This window comes from Anarrhichthys ocellatus, unplaced genomic scaffold (genome assembly GCF_004355925.1).
Source record: "Anarrhichthys ocellatus isolate YVR2014 unplaced genomic scaffold, GSC_Weel_1.0 scaffold219, whole genome shotgun sequence".
Lineage (NCBI taxonomy): Eukaryota > Metazoa > Chordata > Actinopteri > Perciformes > Anarhichadidae > Anarrhichthys > Anarrhichthys ocellatus.
In genome coordinates, this window is record NW_022280249.1 from 126,276 (window position 1) to 140,607 (window position 14,332).

At 42.6% G+C, this 14,332-nt stretch overlaps 2 protein-coding genes and 1 pseudogene across 5 annotated transcripts in view; 1 reads left to right on the forward strand and 2 right to left on the reverse strand.

Annotated features, from left to right (window-relative positions):
• Positions 1-3,008, forward strand: part of LOC116400930 (porphobilinogen deaminase) — a 14,514-nt gene extending 11,506 nt beyond the window's left edge. Inside the window, exons 2-7 of the mRNA XM_031879044.1 lie at positions 331-444; positions 533-571; positions 664-783; positions 923-976; positions 1,223-1,309; positions 1,955-3,008. Coding sequence (XP_031734904.1) covers positions 331-444; positions 533-571; positions 664-783; positions 923-976; positions 1,223-1,309; positions 1,955-2,128 — 588 coding nt within the window. The 3' untranslated portion in view covers positions 2,129-3,008. The remainder of the gene's footprint in view (positions 1-330; positions 445-532; positions 572-663; positions 784-922; positions 977-1,222; positions 1,310-1,954) is intronic.
• Positions 3,009-4,289: 1,281 nt separating this feature from the next.
• Positions 4,290-11,481, reverse strand: LOC116400927 (proteoglycan 4-like). 4 transcript variants are annotated; one of them, XM_031879038.1, is made up of 7 exons: positions 9,897-11,481; positions 9,016-9,060; positions 8,891-8,929; positions 7,077-7,481; positions 6,880-7,001; positions 6,737-6,799; positions 4,290-6,300 (listed from the first exon to the last, which is right to left on the reverse strand). In XM_031879038.1, the coding sequence occupies exons 4-7, from the start codon at positions 7,418-7,420 to the stop codon at positions 5,390-5,392; spliced, it is 1,440 nt and encodes a 479-aa protein (XP_031734898.1). In that variant the 5' UTR covers positions 7,421-7,481; positions 8,891-8,929; positions 9,016-9,060; positions 9,897-11,481; the 3' UTR covers positions 4,290-5,389. The 4 variants fall into 4 exon arrangements, with proteins under 4 accessions (XP_031734898.1, XP_031734897.1, XP_031734901.1 ...); XM_031879037.1 differs by having other exon boundaries at positions 9,892-11,481; XM_031879041.1 differs by lacking the exons at positions 8,891-8,929; positions 9,016-9,060 and having other exon boundaries at positions 10,200-11,481.
• A 316-nt stretch (positions 11,482-11,797) lies between these two features.
• LOC116400926 (ubiquitin-associated and SH3 domain-containing protein B-like) overlaps positions 11,798-14,332 on the reverse strand; it is a 22,673-nt pseudogene continuing 20,138 nt past the window's right edge.

Here is a 14,332-nt window from a genome sequence, read left to right on the forward strand (position 1 = left end):
GCGGGGCTACACAGTGATTGACAGGTCTCTAGCAGAGACGTATACGGTGTCACTACGTCACTCCTCCTCAGTCCACATGTGGTCACTTCCTGTTCAAGCATCACTGGAGGGGCTAACAAGCTGCAAGGGAAATTGGGAGCTTGTAGAACCTGTAGATATCTTTTTTTGGATACCTGTTGATATCTAAAAGAAAAAGACTATTCTAGATTTGTCTGAAATCTATTGGAAAGATGCAGAAGATCAATTATTTAGATTTCACTGCTCAACAAGCTGCATGTGTGTGAGTGAAACCAGGACGGATATTTGTTTTTCCTGAGCTGTCGTCTCTAGCGAGGGAACCTGAACACGCGTCTGAAGAAGCTGGACGAGAAGGACGACTTTGCCGCCATCATCCTGGCCGCTGCTGGCCTCCGGAGGATGGGCTGGGACAACCGGATCAGCCAGGTAGAACACCACCACCACGACCACCTGAAGTCCTCAAATCTGTGACGTCTTGTCTTCTAACAGTCAAACTGGTTGTTTCCACCTCTAGATCCTCGGGCCTGAAGACTGTATGTACGCCGTTGGACAGGTAAGAAGGGACAAATATGACCAAGAGCAGGCTAAACGATAGGTGATAACACAACACGCTGTATTTATATTTAAATGTGTGTGTTCTGTCAGGGGGCTCTGGCGGTGGAGGTTCGGTCCAGAGATGCCGACATCCTGGAGATGGTGTCAGTCCTCCACGACCCAGAAACAGTGCTGCGCTGCATAGCTGAGAGAGCTTTCCTCAGACACCTGGTACACACACGCACACCCACACACAAACACACACACACACACACACACAAACACACAAACACACACACACACTCTAACACACTCTTTGACTTATTGTGTGAACATGTAAATCCTCATGCATTGAATTGATCGTTTGCAGGAGGGCGGGTGCAGCGTTCCGGTGGCCGTACACACCGAACTGAAGAACTCCCAGGTAGCTGCAAACACACACACACACACACACACACACACACAAACGCATACACACACACACAATACATTTTGCATGCATATACTTGACTATTTGCTAAGCTCCGCCCCCATCTAGTTATTGCTGCTGCGCAATATCTCAGGAACACCTGGTGGGAACAAACGTCCACCTGACGTCGATATCAAACTGATTAGATTTGCTAATTAAATATGAAAATTTCACACAAATAACGGTCATTTGTTGTTCCAGCTCTACCTGACGGGGGCGGTGTTCAGCCTGGACGGGTCCGACAGTCTGAAGGAAACCATGCAGACGAGCGTCGCTGCTGACGGCAAGGTAACAGCTGAGTGAGCAGTGTGTCGGTCACATCGATGACCATTGCCATTCATTTATTTCATTTTTATTTTTATTTATTACTTTATTTATTTTTTCCTTTCTTATAATTTTTTCTTTTTTTTCCAAGACAAAAGATATTTGATTAACGGAACAACAGCAGGAAAACAAGAGCGTTGAATACAGGCCACTTAACATTTAGTCAGTAATGGTTGTACACAGAAGTATTCACACGTATTTTGTGATTTATACGTCACCACAAAAAGTATTTTTCAAAGCACACAAAAATAATCATCATTATGTGTAAATGTAAACAAAATCCACAGATAAATATAAATATTTGCAAATATATTTCTGATGCACACAAATATTTCTTGTTTTAAATAAATGTATTAAAAATTCACAAATATATATAATTAATAGGATTTTAAATTTTTATCAAAAAGATATTTGATAGTTTGTTTTTAATTATTTTTTCATTGCTTGATCCCCTTTAAAAACCTGTTTATTGGGGGTTTGATAGTTGGTTGAATCTGTCACCGGTGACCCCGGTGCTCCACAGGGAACCGTCACAGTGCCCCTACAGTTCCCACCATCATCTACTGTGTTTACTTCATATTGATGTTGTGTGTTTTTGTGCACAAACAGAGCTCCGACGCGGTGGACGAGCGGGTCCAGCGAGTCGGCGTCACGGCCGGTAAGATCTCGGGTGAAGCCCAGGACGCAGCCGAGCGGCTGGGGGTCGACCTGGCAAAGTTACTGCTGAGCAAAGGAGCCAAGGATATCCTGACGGTGGCCCGGCAGCTCAACGACGCCAGTTAATCACCGACCGGGTCCTCGAGGGCCGCCGGTCTCAGCCTTGTGTCCAGTAAAGCCTTTTTTTTATGTTACAGTTTTTGATATTATGTGGAGAAGAATAATGGCGATAGATAGAGAGATTTTAAACACTACTTGGACCAAAGTTGTGTGCTGCCGTCATCAGTCTGATGCACTGGTGGACTTGGTTCCAGTCTGTTCTTCTTAGTACCTCAAGGAACCAGCTCCATGTGGAGACCACTTTACTGGGACTATCAGTGAGAAACACAACGTGGCCTTCAGACATCCTCCAGCACAGTCTCATGTTAACAGTTTGTTAAACAATCACAAAATAAAATCTATTGGTTTTGTGTACAGGAACATGAAATGTCCTTTTTCTTCTTTTCATGTCCCTCAGAACGGCTTTGTTTTTTGGGACGACATTACGCTAAAAATGGCAACAAAACCACCAACAGTTGGGTTGAGCCAACAAAACCACCAACAGTTGGGTTGAGCCAACAAAACCATATAATTACATTTAGGAAAACTGTCACGAACAGTTTGGAAAACCACGACGTGGTGTCAAACACCGGTCTTCTAGTTAAAGTCCTGTCTGTTGGATCCATCTCCCCTCTCGTCCACTAATAATCATCTCTTTGGATATTATACATTACTTCACTGGCTCTGACTGTTGCTTAGTTAGTGGATGTATTTAATTTTTGTCTCCATCACCAATAAGGATCCTGACTTTATTTTTGTGCTGAGCGACACGAAAAAAGACAATCCGAGTCCCTGTACACAAAACCAATAGATTGTATTTCGTCACTGTGTTACTGGTCTGTTACTGGTCTGTGTTGTCGGCTCTTAAAGATCAATCTCTGGCTGATATCCTCATGGGGGGGGGGGGGGGGGGGGTTCTTTCTGTCTCTCTTTTAAAGCATTTGAGTGTTAGCATAATAAACGGGATGCAGCTAAAATCCTGCATTTTAAATATTTCCTCCCATAACCAACGATGTTTGTGTCATTGTTAACCCAGACTGAGACGTCTGATGGTACCAAAGAGGAGTTCTGCTATCATGTGTGCACATGTCGTGGTTCTGAGCGGTGAAACGGGCCTCAGGAGTGAAATGTAAATATAAATGTTTATTCAGTCACATGGTCTTCATCAGACCATAAAGCATGAATCTCAGATTGAGTCGTGTTTTATCTCACTGGGCTCCTTCAAAATAAAAGTCCCTTCTCTACAAAGCTTTACTTCCTCATTTGGCTCGTGTTGAATGCAACATTTTCAGCGGAGGTGGTTTACTGTTTTTAAGAGTATGCTGGCTAACTCTCTCACAGAGAGAAGGAAAGTATATCATATTTCCTCCATGAAGAGAATGTAGGGCAGCGTGTCCCAGTACGGGACTGGAGAAGACATGTTTGGATGTTTTGAAGTAGGATTGTATGAGGTACTTCAGAATACTGTATATTCATCCCTTTACCTTTCTGACAGGGAACTGAAGCCGTTACCTATGATCTCTTCACAGACTATTGACAAAAACTAACTCTGCAGCAATTCCTGCACAGCTTTCAGTTTTCTGCTAAGATTCTAAACTTGCAGCACATTGAGCTAAAACCTCTTAACTGGAAACATCAGATTATTTCTTTTGTTTTACGTATCGCCACACTCATTATTAAAGTCTTGTTCAACAAACAAAACAAACAAATTAAAAACCGTATCTTGTAATTCTGGCTTCTGTATCTCATAATTATATCATCATTTTCTTGTAATTTCTAGATAAAGACTTAACTTATTTTGATTTCATATCATAACATTCATATCTCCTATTTATGGCATCTTTATCCTGTAATAATGAGGTATGGATCTAGTTCTCACGGTATGAATCTCATAAGACCTTTCTTTTCATAATTGTCGTTTCTTTTATACTTTTGAGATATGGATGTCCCAATTATGAGATGCTAGTCATAATTTAAAAATGCATAAGTCATAATCATGTGACTGTATACTTCAGTGGATGCAAATCTTTTGTTTTTATGAAATTAACAAAGAAATAAATGAAAAACATTTGCTGTAACGTCATGTAAGATGCTGTACTCATCACATTTTCAAACTTTGTTTTTATCAAAGTTCATCTCATGAATGTTATTTCTGCCTTACATGAAACGATGCCTGTTTTTTCTTCCTTCATTCTGTTCCACCATATTGTATTATTTTATTTTATTGGTCTTTATTGTACATTAAACCTCCTGAGACAATGTGTGGCAGCGGTCGTCATATTTGTTTGTCAGCTTTAATGCCTGTATGAATTAACGTAGTTAATGTTTCTGATTCTTTATCAGATTACTCATCAATCTGTCAACGACAAAATATTCACGTCTTTGTTTTCCCTCAAATTCATCACTAAAGTCATCAGGATCCATCATCTAGGAAGCATGAATGTCCATAAAATGTAATGATAATCCATTCATTCATTTTCAGATATATCACCTAAAGTAATGTATCCTCATACGACGGTTAGTATTAAATCTTACGAAAAGTTACTTTTTTTTCTGCGTTTTCATCTGAAAGTCCAGCAACACAAGTCAATTTAAAAATTTTAAAGTTCAGACAACTAAACTACTTAGTGAGGTTTAGACAAACTAGTTCGCTTTAGAGAAATGATCTTCGGAGATCTTCGGTTGGGTTAAATACCTACAAATGAAATACCTACTGAAGTACGCAAGTTACGTGACTAATAAATCGTTGGCTTCTCGTTTCACACGAGGAACGATCCCTCTTTGTGTTTTTATTCATAAGATACTACCAGGTGAAGGGAATATTACTGAACAGTTCAAGACCTACTCTAAAGCAAATTCAAAGGCTAACTCTTAGTCTACTTTTGAATTTTCAGTTCTTTCTAAATGTCTTACTTTCTTATTGAGGTAAATGTTCCGATAAGATTTAAACGTACTAAAGCAATGGTGGGGCTTTTCCCACCCACATTTTTATATTGTGCAACTAAACTAAACTTGATGGTGAATGGAGAGTTGTGACCTGCAGATGGCACTAAAAAGGAAAGTTGCAGGGTGTCGCCAAAGTCAGTAGGATGCATCCTCTTGGGACCATGAACGTCTGTGCAAAATTTCATGCCAACCAATTCAATATTTGTTGAGAGATATTTGTCTGAGCCAAAGAAGTGGATCAACCGACCCACAATGTCATCATTATAGTTTGAACCCAAATTATGCAACACATTATTTTATTGTTCAACCAAATGACGAAATGGTTCAAGAGCTGGCGAGTTGCTAAGTAGATCTACTAAGATCGGACAAAGCCAACCGCCGTCTCCTTAGGTCTAAACCGCAGAGCTTGTCTTTATCGTGTCCCCTCATCCAGTCAAACTGCAGCCTCCCGTACTGGGTCTTCCCACAGGGATTCAAAGTGAAGAAGGTCTGTTGGGCGTTCAACGGGATCACGTTGTGGAAGTGAAAGGACGAGGGGTCCACGGTGTCTTTCATCCAAATCTTTTGCACCACCCTATGGTGGTCTACTGCGCCACCAGGCCGCAGTGCGTGGATGATCGCTGCACGCCGTCTGGCATCGGAAGACTCGACAGGATGCTCTCTAGCGGCCGGTGGAGAACAGAAACCTTGCAGAGGTTTGTGCAGGTTCTTCAGGTTCTGTGCAGAAGTAGACTGAACGGTGGAGCGCGTAGAAGCAAGAGGACGCTCAGTGATGGTGGAGCATTTTCCAAGGCGTGACGAGTTCCTGATGCCAACTCTGTACTTCTTGTAGAGCTCCAAGACTCTTCGATCAAGGGATACCGGTGTTTGGGTTCCGATGTTGTTATATTTGGTGGAAGAGAGGAGGAACCTTTTATCTCCGATCGGCGAGAACTCAGGAAGTCCAAGGTCTGGTTGGGGATCCTCTGGGGTTGGAAGGGGAGGCTTCGGGGGACGAGGAGTGAAGGTTTTGGGCTCTGTAGGTGGAGAAGGAGGCTTCGGGGGACGAGGAGTGAAGGTTTTGGGCTCTGTAGGTGGAGAAGGAGGCTTCAGGGGACGAGGAGTTAAGGTTTTGGGCTCTCTAGGCGAAGAAGGAGGCTCCGGGGGATGAGGAGTCAAGGCTTTGGGCTCTCTAGGCGGAGAAGGAGGCTTCGGGGGACAAGGAGTCAAGGTTTTGGGCTCTGTAGGTGGTATGTATGAGGCTATCCTGGGTTCTGTGAGTGTGGAAAGGTACATGTAAGACAGAATGTACAATTTTAAGAGTACTAATTTAAATACGGTAAGAACCAATGGGCCTCAGGCAAGAACATTTGGGAATTTCTTTCCGAGACAATCCATCACCTGCTTGTACTACAGTGGTAGTGTCTCTGAGCACCAGAGTCTCTTTAGAAAATCTCTCATTTTACTGCAGCAGGGTCTGACAGTCTGCCCCTCTCAGTCCTGGTTCTGGTCCTTCCCTCATACCATACGACGGGTCTGGACTTCTCCTGATTATCGCTCATAACTAAGATAAAACTCAGGTTGTCTTATATCACTTCAAACTTAATTAAGAACAATTCTGTTCCCACATGTGGTTCCTGCATGAGGCCCAATGTCTTCATACATTTAATGAATATATTTAGTGAGCTATGTAGTGTTGGTGACGGTAACCTTGCTTTGAGAGGACATCGTCTGCAGACACCACACGACTTTCCACTGGAGGCTCCGGCTGCGCTGACGTCAAAGAAAAGAAAAGAAGGTTCAAGTATGCAGAAGATATCCATCTCTGATGTTGGTGTCTCATCTGCTTGTACCGGTGGTTATGAAACTGGATGTTCTCCGTTCGAGATGTTGGAGTGGAGGTGTGACGTCTTCACAAAGCTTCCATTCCTCGTCATGCTCTCTCGGTTGTTTATTTTCATGACAGGAGGTCGCTCTAGAACAGGATGTATTGAAGGTTATTGTGAGGACTTGAATTGCAAACCAGTTTTAAAGGAGACGCATTACTTACATGAAGGTCTCTCTTGTATCGTAGCAGACTTCTTCCCTCTGAGGCTCCTCATTTATTAGTTCGTCATCAGATGTTATCTGCAGGTTCTGCATACTGATCTTCCACTGAACGTCATAGGACTCCTCTTCATCCTTCTCATCTTCTTCCACATCGCTTGTGTTCTCCTCATCTTGTGTGAACCACAATAATCCTGTCCTCAGGTCCTCCCAATGAAGATGAGACAAGATGTCCGTCTGGGGAAAACACTTTCCCTTCTTCCTCCAGCTGAGGATCACAGAGTTTGGGATGTAGCCATCTGGAGCGATGGGCCACCTCTCCGTGTTCACGTCGACGGGTTGAGACATCGTGTAATATTTATATTATATATATCTTCAGCAGCTCCTGACGGCTTCACCCAAAATCTAGCTGGAACACGTCAAAGAGGATTATCACAATGAGAATAGCACTCCCATGTCTGTACAGTAAATGTGAAGCTACAGCCAGCAGATAGTTAGCTTAGCTTAGCATACAGATGGAAAGCCGATTTATTTACACATCAAATGTCATTCAACTTCTACAAAAACGGAAAAGCTAGGCGCAGTTTTGTTACATTTAGACAGAGACAGGAAGCTGTTTCCAGTCCTTGTGACATGCTAAGCTAACCGGTCGATTTACCAATCTGTACCACAGACTGTGTATAACAAGTGGACGTAGTCGTTGTGACGTCACTCATTGGTTTGTGGACTGATGTTTTGAAGCCTCAAGTTTGGCGACTTTGCTGTCGCCATGTTGTTTTTAGCAACCAGTGAACAGGAAGTCACCATATCTGGACTGAGGAGCAGTGACGTAGAGACGCCATTATACGTCTCTGGTAGAGACCTGTCAATCACTGTGTAGCTCCGCCCTAAAGCATCCCCTGCTTTATGGTCTATTTGACCCTACATTTTGTGTAGTTATGGCAGTTATGGTAGTCGATCGTTGCCTGAACTAGATGAACTAGATGGTTTCCTGTATTCACGTGACGAGAGGTGATTGACACGTGTTGCTGGACTTTCATAGGAAACACACGAACAACGAGTGACTTTTTGTAAGACATGAGGATACGTTGTTGTGCTACATTGCGTCTTTTCTTATTTAAATCGATGGTAACAAAGAAACCCGGAGCTTTTTCTGGGGGCGTCGGCCAAAAACACAACCAGGGAACCGAGCGACTATCATCTAATGATTTATGAAGATGATTTATCTTAACAGTGATTTAAAATCAGCTACTTATGAAACAATCTGTTGTACACGTCGTCTCTCAACTACAACTAATCAGACTTTGGCCCGAACATTTATTATCAGTGAAACAGCAGATTAATCCAGTGACCAACAATAAGCAGACTGTAACTACTGTATATGCCGGGGTTAAGGGTTAAATGAATTAAAACAGGATTCAGCAGCTCAATTACACAATCTATGAAGAGTCTTTCAGGATTTGTAGAATAGTTTGTATGTATTGTTGCATTTCATTCATTAAAGATTTAAATAACCATTTTCTGTTTGTTACTTTTATGACAAGATAATACAAATATTCATAATAAATTAGGATTTTTTCTGAGCTGCAGATATCATTAAAAACAGCACATCTCAGTAAAGTGATGAATAATTAACACCAACAGAACAAGTCATTTTGTGTTCTTTGTGAATAATATTTAGGACCATCGATGGAGAAGTTTACCAAACAAACACAAACTTCTCCAAACAAATGTAAAACCACTCCCTGCCTCTTCTGTTCCACATCCCTTTGAATATGAAACATTATTATTATTAATATCTGAGATCCAGTAACTCACCAGGAGGACCTTCCTCTTCCTGCAGCTTTGTGTTTCGTGCTGAAAGAGGCAACAGTTCTACTGTGATTTTAAATTTAAACATTTCAATTTGAATCCTAACAACTGAGCTACAGAATGGAACTCACAGCAGGTTACCAACCAACAGCAGCTCGTTCGCTCCAGGAAGTCGACTGCACAAATAATCACAACGAGAAAGGAAATAAGTGAAATAAAACTTGATAGTAAAACAAATGCGACGCCTGAAATACAAAGTAAATATGATGAATATTTTCATCTGACGTGGTCGAGTCCATTGATCACAACATTCTGTTCGTTATTTGAAAGTGTATTCTGTAAATCGCTCACGCCTTCTGATCCTACGTGTTCGGTTAGATGTTCATCCAGCTACGTTAATGTTTGATCAATTATTATCAATTCTTCTGCATGAAAGGTGAGCCAACGTGTGGGAAGGATCCAGAAGAGTTTGTAAATGTTTGGTTATCAACAGCCATCAATAACTTCACTTTATTTAAAAACATTTTTTGTGTTTGTCATGTATATACGCGTTCATCCTGGGACAACATTCAAAGAACATCTTTGTCTAATTTGAGATAGATATATATATATATATATATATATAGATATAGATATAGATATATAGATATATATTTCCTGATTTGTTGTGTTTTGTTGTTTAAAGATATTAAAGCGTGACAAAAGAAGAACACGAGGCTCAAGTCTTCACAGCTTTGGAGTTTGTCCAGTTTAACCTCAGAGTTTCTGTTCGCTTCACTGAGTACGGAAGTTAAATAATAAACACATTTTAAACTGTTCACAAGTCATCAAGGATCACATGGAAAGGTCCTAAAGTGAGTGAGTTCTGTTTGGTGACTGAAGGGAAACAGAAGATCCTCAGATGCATCTAAACACGACTGCACAACGTCATTTGGAAGTTTAATACTTCATGAATCAGAGTTTCATCTCATTTCTGAGTCTCTAGCTATTAAAATAAAGCAGCTCACTCTACCACATCTCCTCCTCCCGGTCCTCAGAGACCTGAAGGGTCCTCATGACTGAAGTAAAGAGTCCTTCCTGCCCCAGCAGACGGGTCCACAGGTGTAACTGATGAAGGTGATTATGGTTCTGTTGAGTCAGCGTGCACATGCAGGCTCATAATCAGTGTTATTGATCACACCTGTGTTTCAACATGGCCACCAATCAGTTTATTGGCAGCACAAATCCTCAGGACTTCAGTTCCAGATCATTTGATGACGATGGTTGTAATAAACATCAGTAAAGTGAATCAGCTGATGAAGATACGTTGACTCACTCAGAGGTGCAGACACAGCGGAGACGGTCCAAGTGGAGAAAGCTTTGCTTGGATTTAGTTCAGATTTGCACAAATACAGATCTGCAGGATGATGTGTGTCTGTAGTCCAACAGGAAGTCATCACCACTGGTTCCCTCCACAAACAGCCAATCAGATTCTTCCATTTGATTCTGGATTATTACAGAAAACAAACAATCATTTCTGATTCTTACACGTTTAGTTCATCATGATCATCTTCACTAATGAACTCCGCTTTAACGATGTTTGAAGTGTGAAGTACAAAGCGACCGTTCGTCCATAAAGGAACCGCCACGTTCTTTGACTTCACTGTCTTTTGGGCTTTGGTCGCCATCTTTATTCTTTCAGAACAAGAGGCGACACAGAGGGCGGAGCTCAAGAGGACCGGAGGACACTTTTCTTCAAAGTGATTGATAAACACACGGCCATTTTGTAGGTGATGTAAAAGCAGATTAATGCTCCGATGATATTCATCACATTCACTGTATTTCCTGTTTACATCTCTTTCAAAGTGTTTTGAAACACAGTAATAAACTGAAGCAGTTCATCTGGAAACACTCGCTACAGGAAACTAACAGGACGTAGAGCTTTATTGTATTTGTACTCTTTTACAGTTTTTGCAGCGTAGTTCAAACCAAACGGATAAACAGAAACGTTATGTTATTTATCACTGTGGAGAAGAAACAAATGAACGCCGTCATGTTACTCTTTACCTCCCGAGTCCTTTGAATATTCATAATATGAAAATATTGGAGCTGTTTTAACTCAATTCTTCACAAACACAACAGAAGATTCATTCAAACATAAACACGTACAAACAGACGCACTTCATATTCAATCAAGAATCAACAACAGATTCAAGAAGAAGTTACTTTAAGTTAACGTCTGAACACATTTAATGAAACGTTGAGACGATAAATAAAGACGACACCAACAACATGGACTCTTCCTCCGAGTCTCTTTTGTTTTTTAATATCTGTTTAATAAACTTGTGCCGCTCCGACATTTAATTCATTGTGTCGACGCAATCGCACAATAAAAACGTGCCAGATGAGCGTCCATAATAAATACCTTTAAATATCTATTTTGTGTCGTTACCCGCTTAATGAACCGCTGAACGGCAGGAGTAACAGTATACACTCATGTTTCTATTTTAATAAACACAAAGTACTTTAAGTCTCTGAGCAGCAGAGTCTCTTCAGAAAACCTCTCATGTTACTGCAGCAGGTCTGACAGTCTGCTCCTCTCAGTCCTGGTTCTCCCGTGACTCCCTTCCCTCCAGCGGGTCCAGCAATACGTCCTGGGTCTCCAGCAGCGTGGTGTCGGTGTTGGCTCCCAGAGAGGAGAAGCTCTGCTCCTGGAGGAGGAGGAGGAGGAGGAGGAGGAGGAGGAGGAGGAGGAGACGCTGCTGCCGGGAGCTGAACTCTCCTCCTCCCTCCGGAGCTCCGACTGCTGGTCCAAGGCTGCAGATGAAGTCGGATCTGGGTCTGTCCACGGTGGACCGGTCTCTGCTGGAGGATCTGGGTCGGTCCATGGTGGACCGGTCTCTGCTGGTGATCTGGGTCTGTCCACGGTGGACCGGTCTCTGCTGGAGGATGTGGGTCGGTCCACGGTGGACCGGTCTCTGCTGGTGATCTGGGTCTGTCCACGGTGGATCGGTTCTCCAGAGTTCAAGACAAAACTCAAAACATGCAGCTTAAGTTTCTGTTTACATCTTCTTCTTCGTCTTCTTCTTCTTCTTCTGCAGCTACGAGTGCGTTCATCAGGAGACTTCACTTTGTTTCCAACACTCACAACAACAACAACAACAACAACACTCAATAAAACCAATCTGTTTTTAATGCACCTGAGATAACGAGCATACATTCTTGCATGCTTGTTAATATTTTTAACATCTGGAAGAAATGTTCATCAATAAATAAAAAATACACCTGGAAGACGTTCTCTTAGTTTCTTCTTTAAACCTGATTATTTACAGCTACTCTGAACCTCTGAACACATTAAACGAACAACGTGCTGGAAGCAGAACCAGGAGCTGCTGGATGATTGTCCGTATTGCAGTTTGTGCTGTTTTTTCTGTTTACATCTACATCAGAAGCAGAAGACGGAGACATCGTGAGTTAATGACCACACGGTGACGGTAGCATCTTGAGGACTTGATATGTTTGTGAGGACAAACGCTGCAGCGATCAGTGCAGGAGAGCAGCTCTGATGTGATGATGTGTAACTCGTGGAACGGTTTGGATCTCGTGGACTCAAATTATGCAAAACTTTCTGCAAACTGTCACTTTGTCAAAGAAAGCAAAAGTCCACGGCCAAGAAAACACAAAGACGGCTTTGTTATTAGATTCTTAATATTAGTCGGGATGATATAAACAACCGTCCGTTCAACTGTCAAGAGACTTTTAAGCAAACGTTTAAAATGTCGCAAAAAAAAGAAATTTGAAATTTTGCGTGTTTCCAGAAACTGGTTGTGAGCGAATGAACTCGGCTACGGATACGTCGGTCAGAAGGAGGCGCTGGAGGCCTCACGTGGCTGTGATCTGCCACAAAACAGAGTAGAAGAAGAAGTAGAGCCGAGGGATCCAACTAAAGCTTAACGAGCTCCAGTTAGAGAGCGTGTCCTCATGAGAGGTCCAGAGCATCATGAGAACGTCTCACTGGTTCTGTGACTCAGTGAAGTAGATAACAGTCGTATTAACGTCTGTATGGAGTCAACAACGGGCTGTCAATCAAATAATAATATCTCAACAATATTTATTATTATAGTTCTCAAATTGAACTGGATGAATTATAAATAACACATCATCTAATAACGAGGGGTTCGTTTAACAGCTTTAACCGTTTAGCAGATATTATATCCTCTCATCTTCTAGAGATAAATGTGTGAGCAGGGACTTTATCTGTGGTTATTAAGCTCTGCGCTCTCTGTTTATATTGTTTATTATCGGTCTTCACTTCAGATGTGAGTGTGTTCGTGTGTTGTGAGACATGCTGGTGTTAAGCTGCCGTAGAGACTCTGGTCTCTCTTTGGAGGACGGCATGTGAAATAACTCCTCTGACTAACTGCTGCTGTCCGTGTTTCAAGCTGCTCGGCTACGTGTGATGGTGCAGCTGTGGTTCATCAGCGCTCTCCCACACAGAGCAGCTATCATCCAGACTAACTCCCTCATTCCTCCATAAGAACAATAAGGAAGCAGTGAGATTCTCTAAACCCTCAGTTCACCAACCAATCAGCAGCCGGAGCTCCTCGTCTCCCGACAGGAAGCTTCCTCAGACCGTCACTGAAAGGGTCCAGCACTTTTTGGGGGTCTCACTGGTCTGAAACTGGTCTGAAACTGGTCCCGGCAGCCCAGTATGTGATCAGGTTGAGCTCAGATCGTGATGTCATTCTTGCAGAAGTGTCTCCCTCCAGTCGAAGGAGTGGTTCGGTCCATGTGTGAGGGGGAGGATGGGAGGGTCCACTAACTGCCAGACCTCCGTGTCTCCCTGCTCCTCACAGGAGCAGAAGCCCAGGTAGGGGACCTGAGGACCAGGAGGAGGGATCAGGATTCAGTTTGACAGGAAAACGTTTCACTTCTTTCTGCTATAGTTCCTTCATCAAACTGCTGTGAACTGTCCCTTTAAGGCCCACTCCGACTGTTATTATTATTATCACTGTATATACTGTATCTCCTCACCACACCACACATCCAGAGCAGCTTATTTGTGATATAAATCATGTCTCGTTGTATAACTTGTATTTATTTCCTACAATGCAGAAATGCTAAATTGCACATTTTATCTGGAGGTATGAGTCTAGTGGGCAACTTTCTTTAGTTGCACACCCAGCCTCAATGGGCAATGGGAGGGGGCTTAGGAAACCAGATGGAAGTGATGGCGGATGGACAGGAGAGTGGGATGTACAATGATCCAGATGGATTCAGAAGTGAACCGACCTTTCGAACCACTTGGATGAAGTCCTTGGCGCTCTGGGGGCCGCGGCCCTGCAGCTGCCTCGTGCAGGCCTCTAAGGACGACGCGTGGGCTACAATCAGCACGTTGTTTCCTACGGAGAGACAGGAAAGGAGAGAGGAGAGAGGAGAGGACAGGAGAGGGGAGAGAGGAGAGAGGAG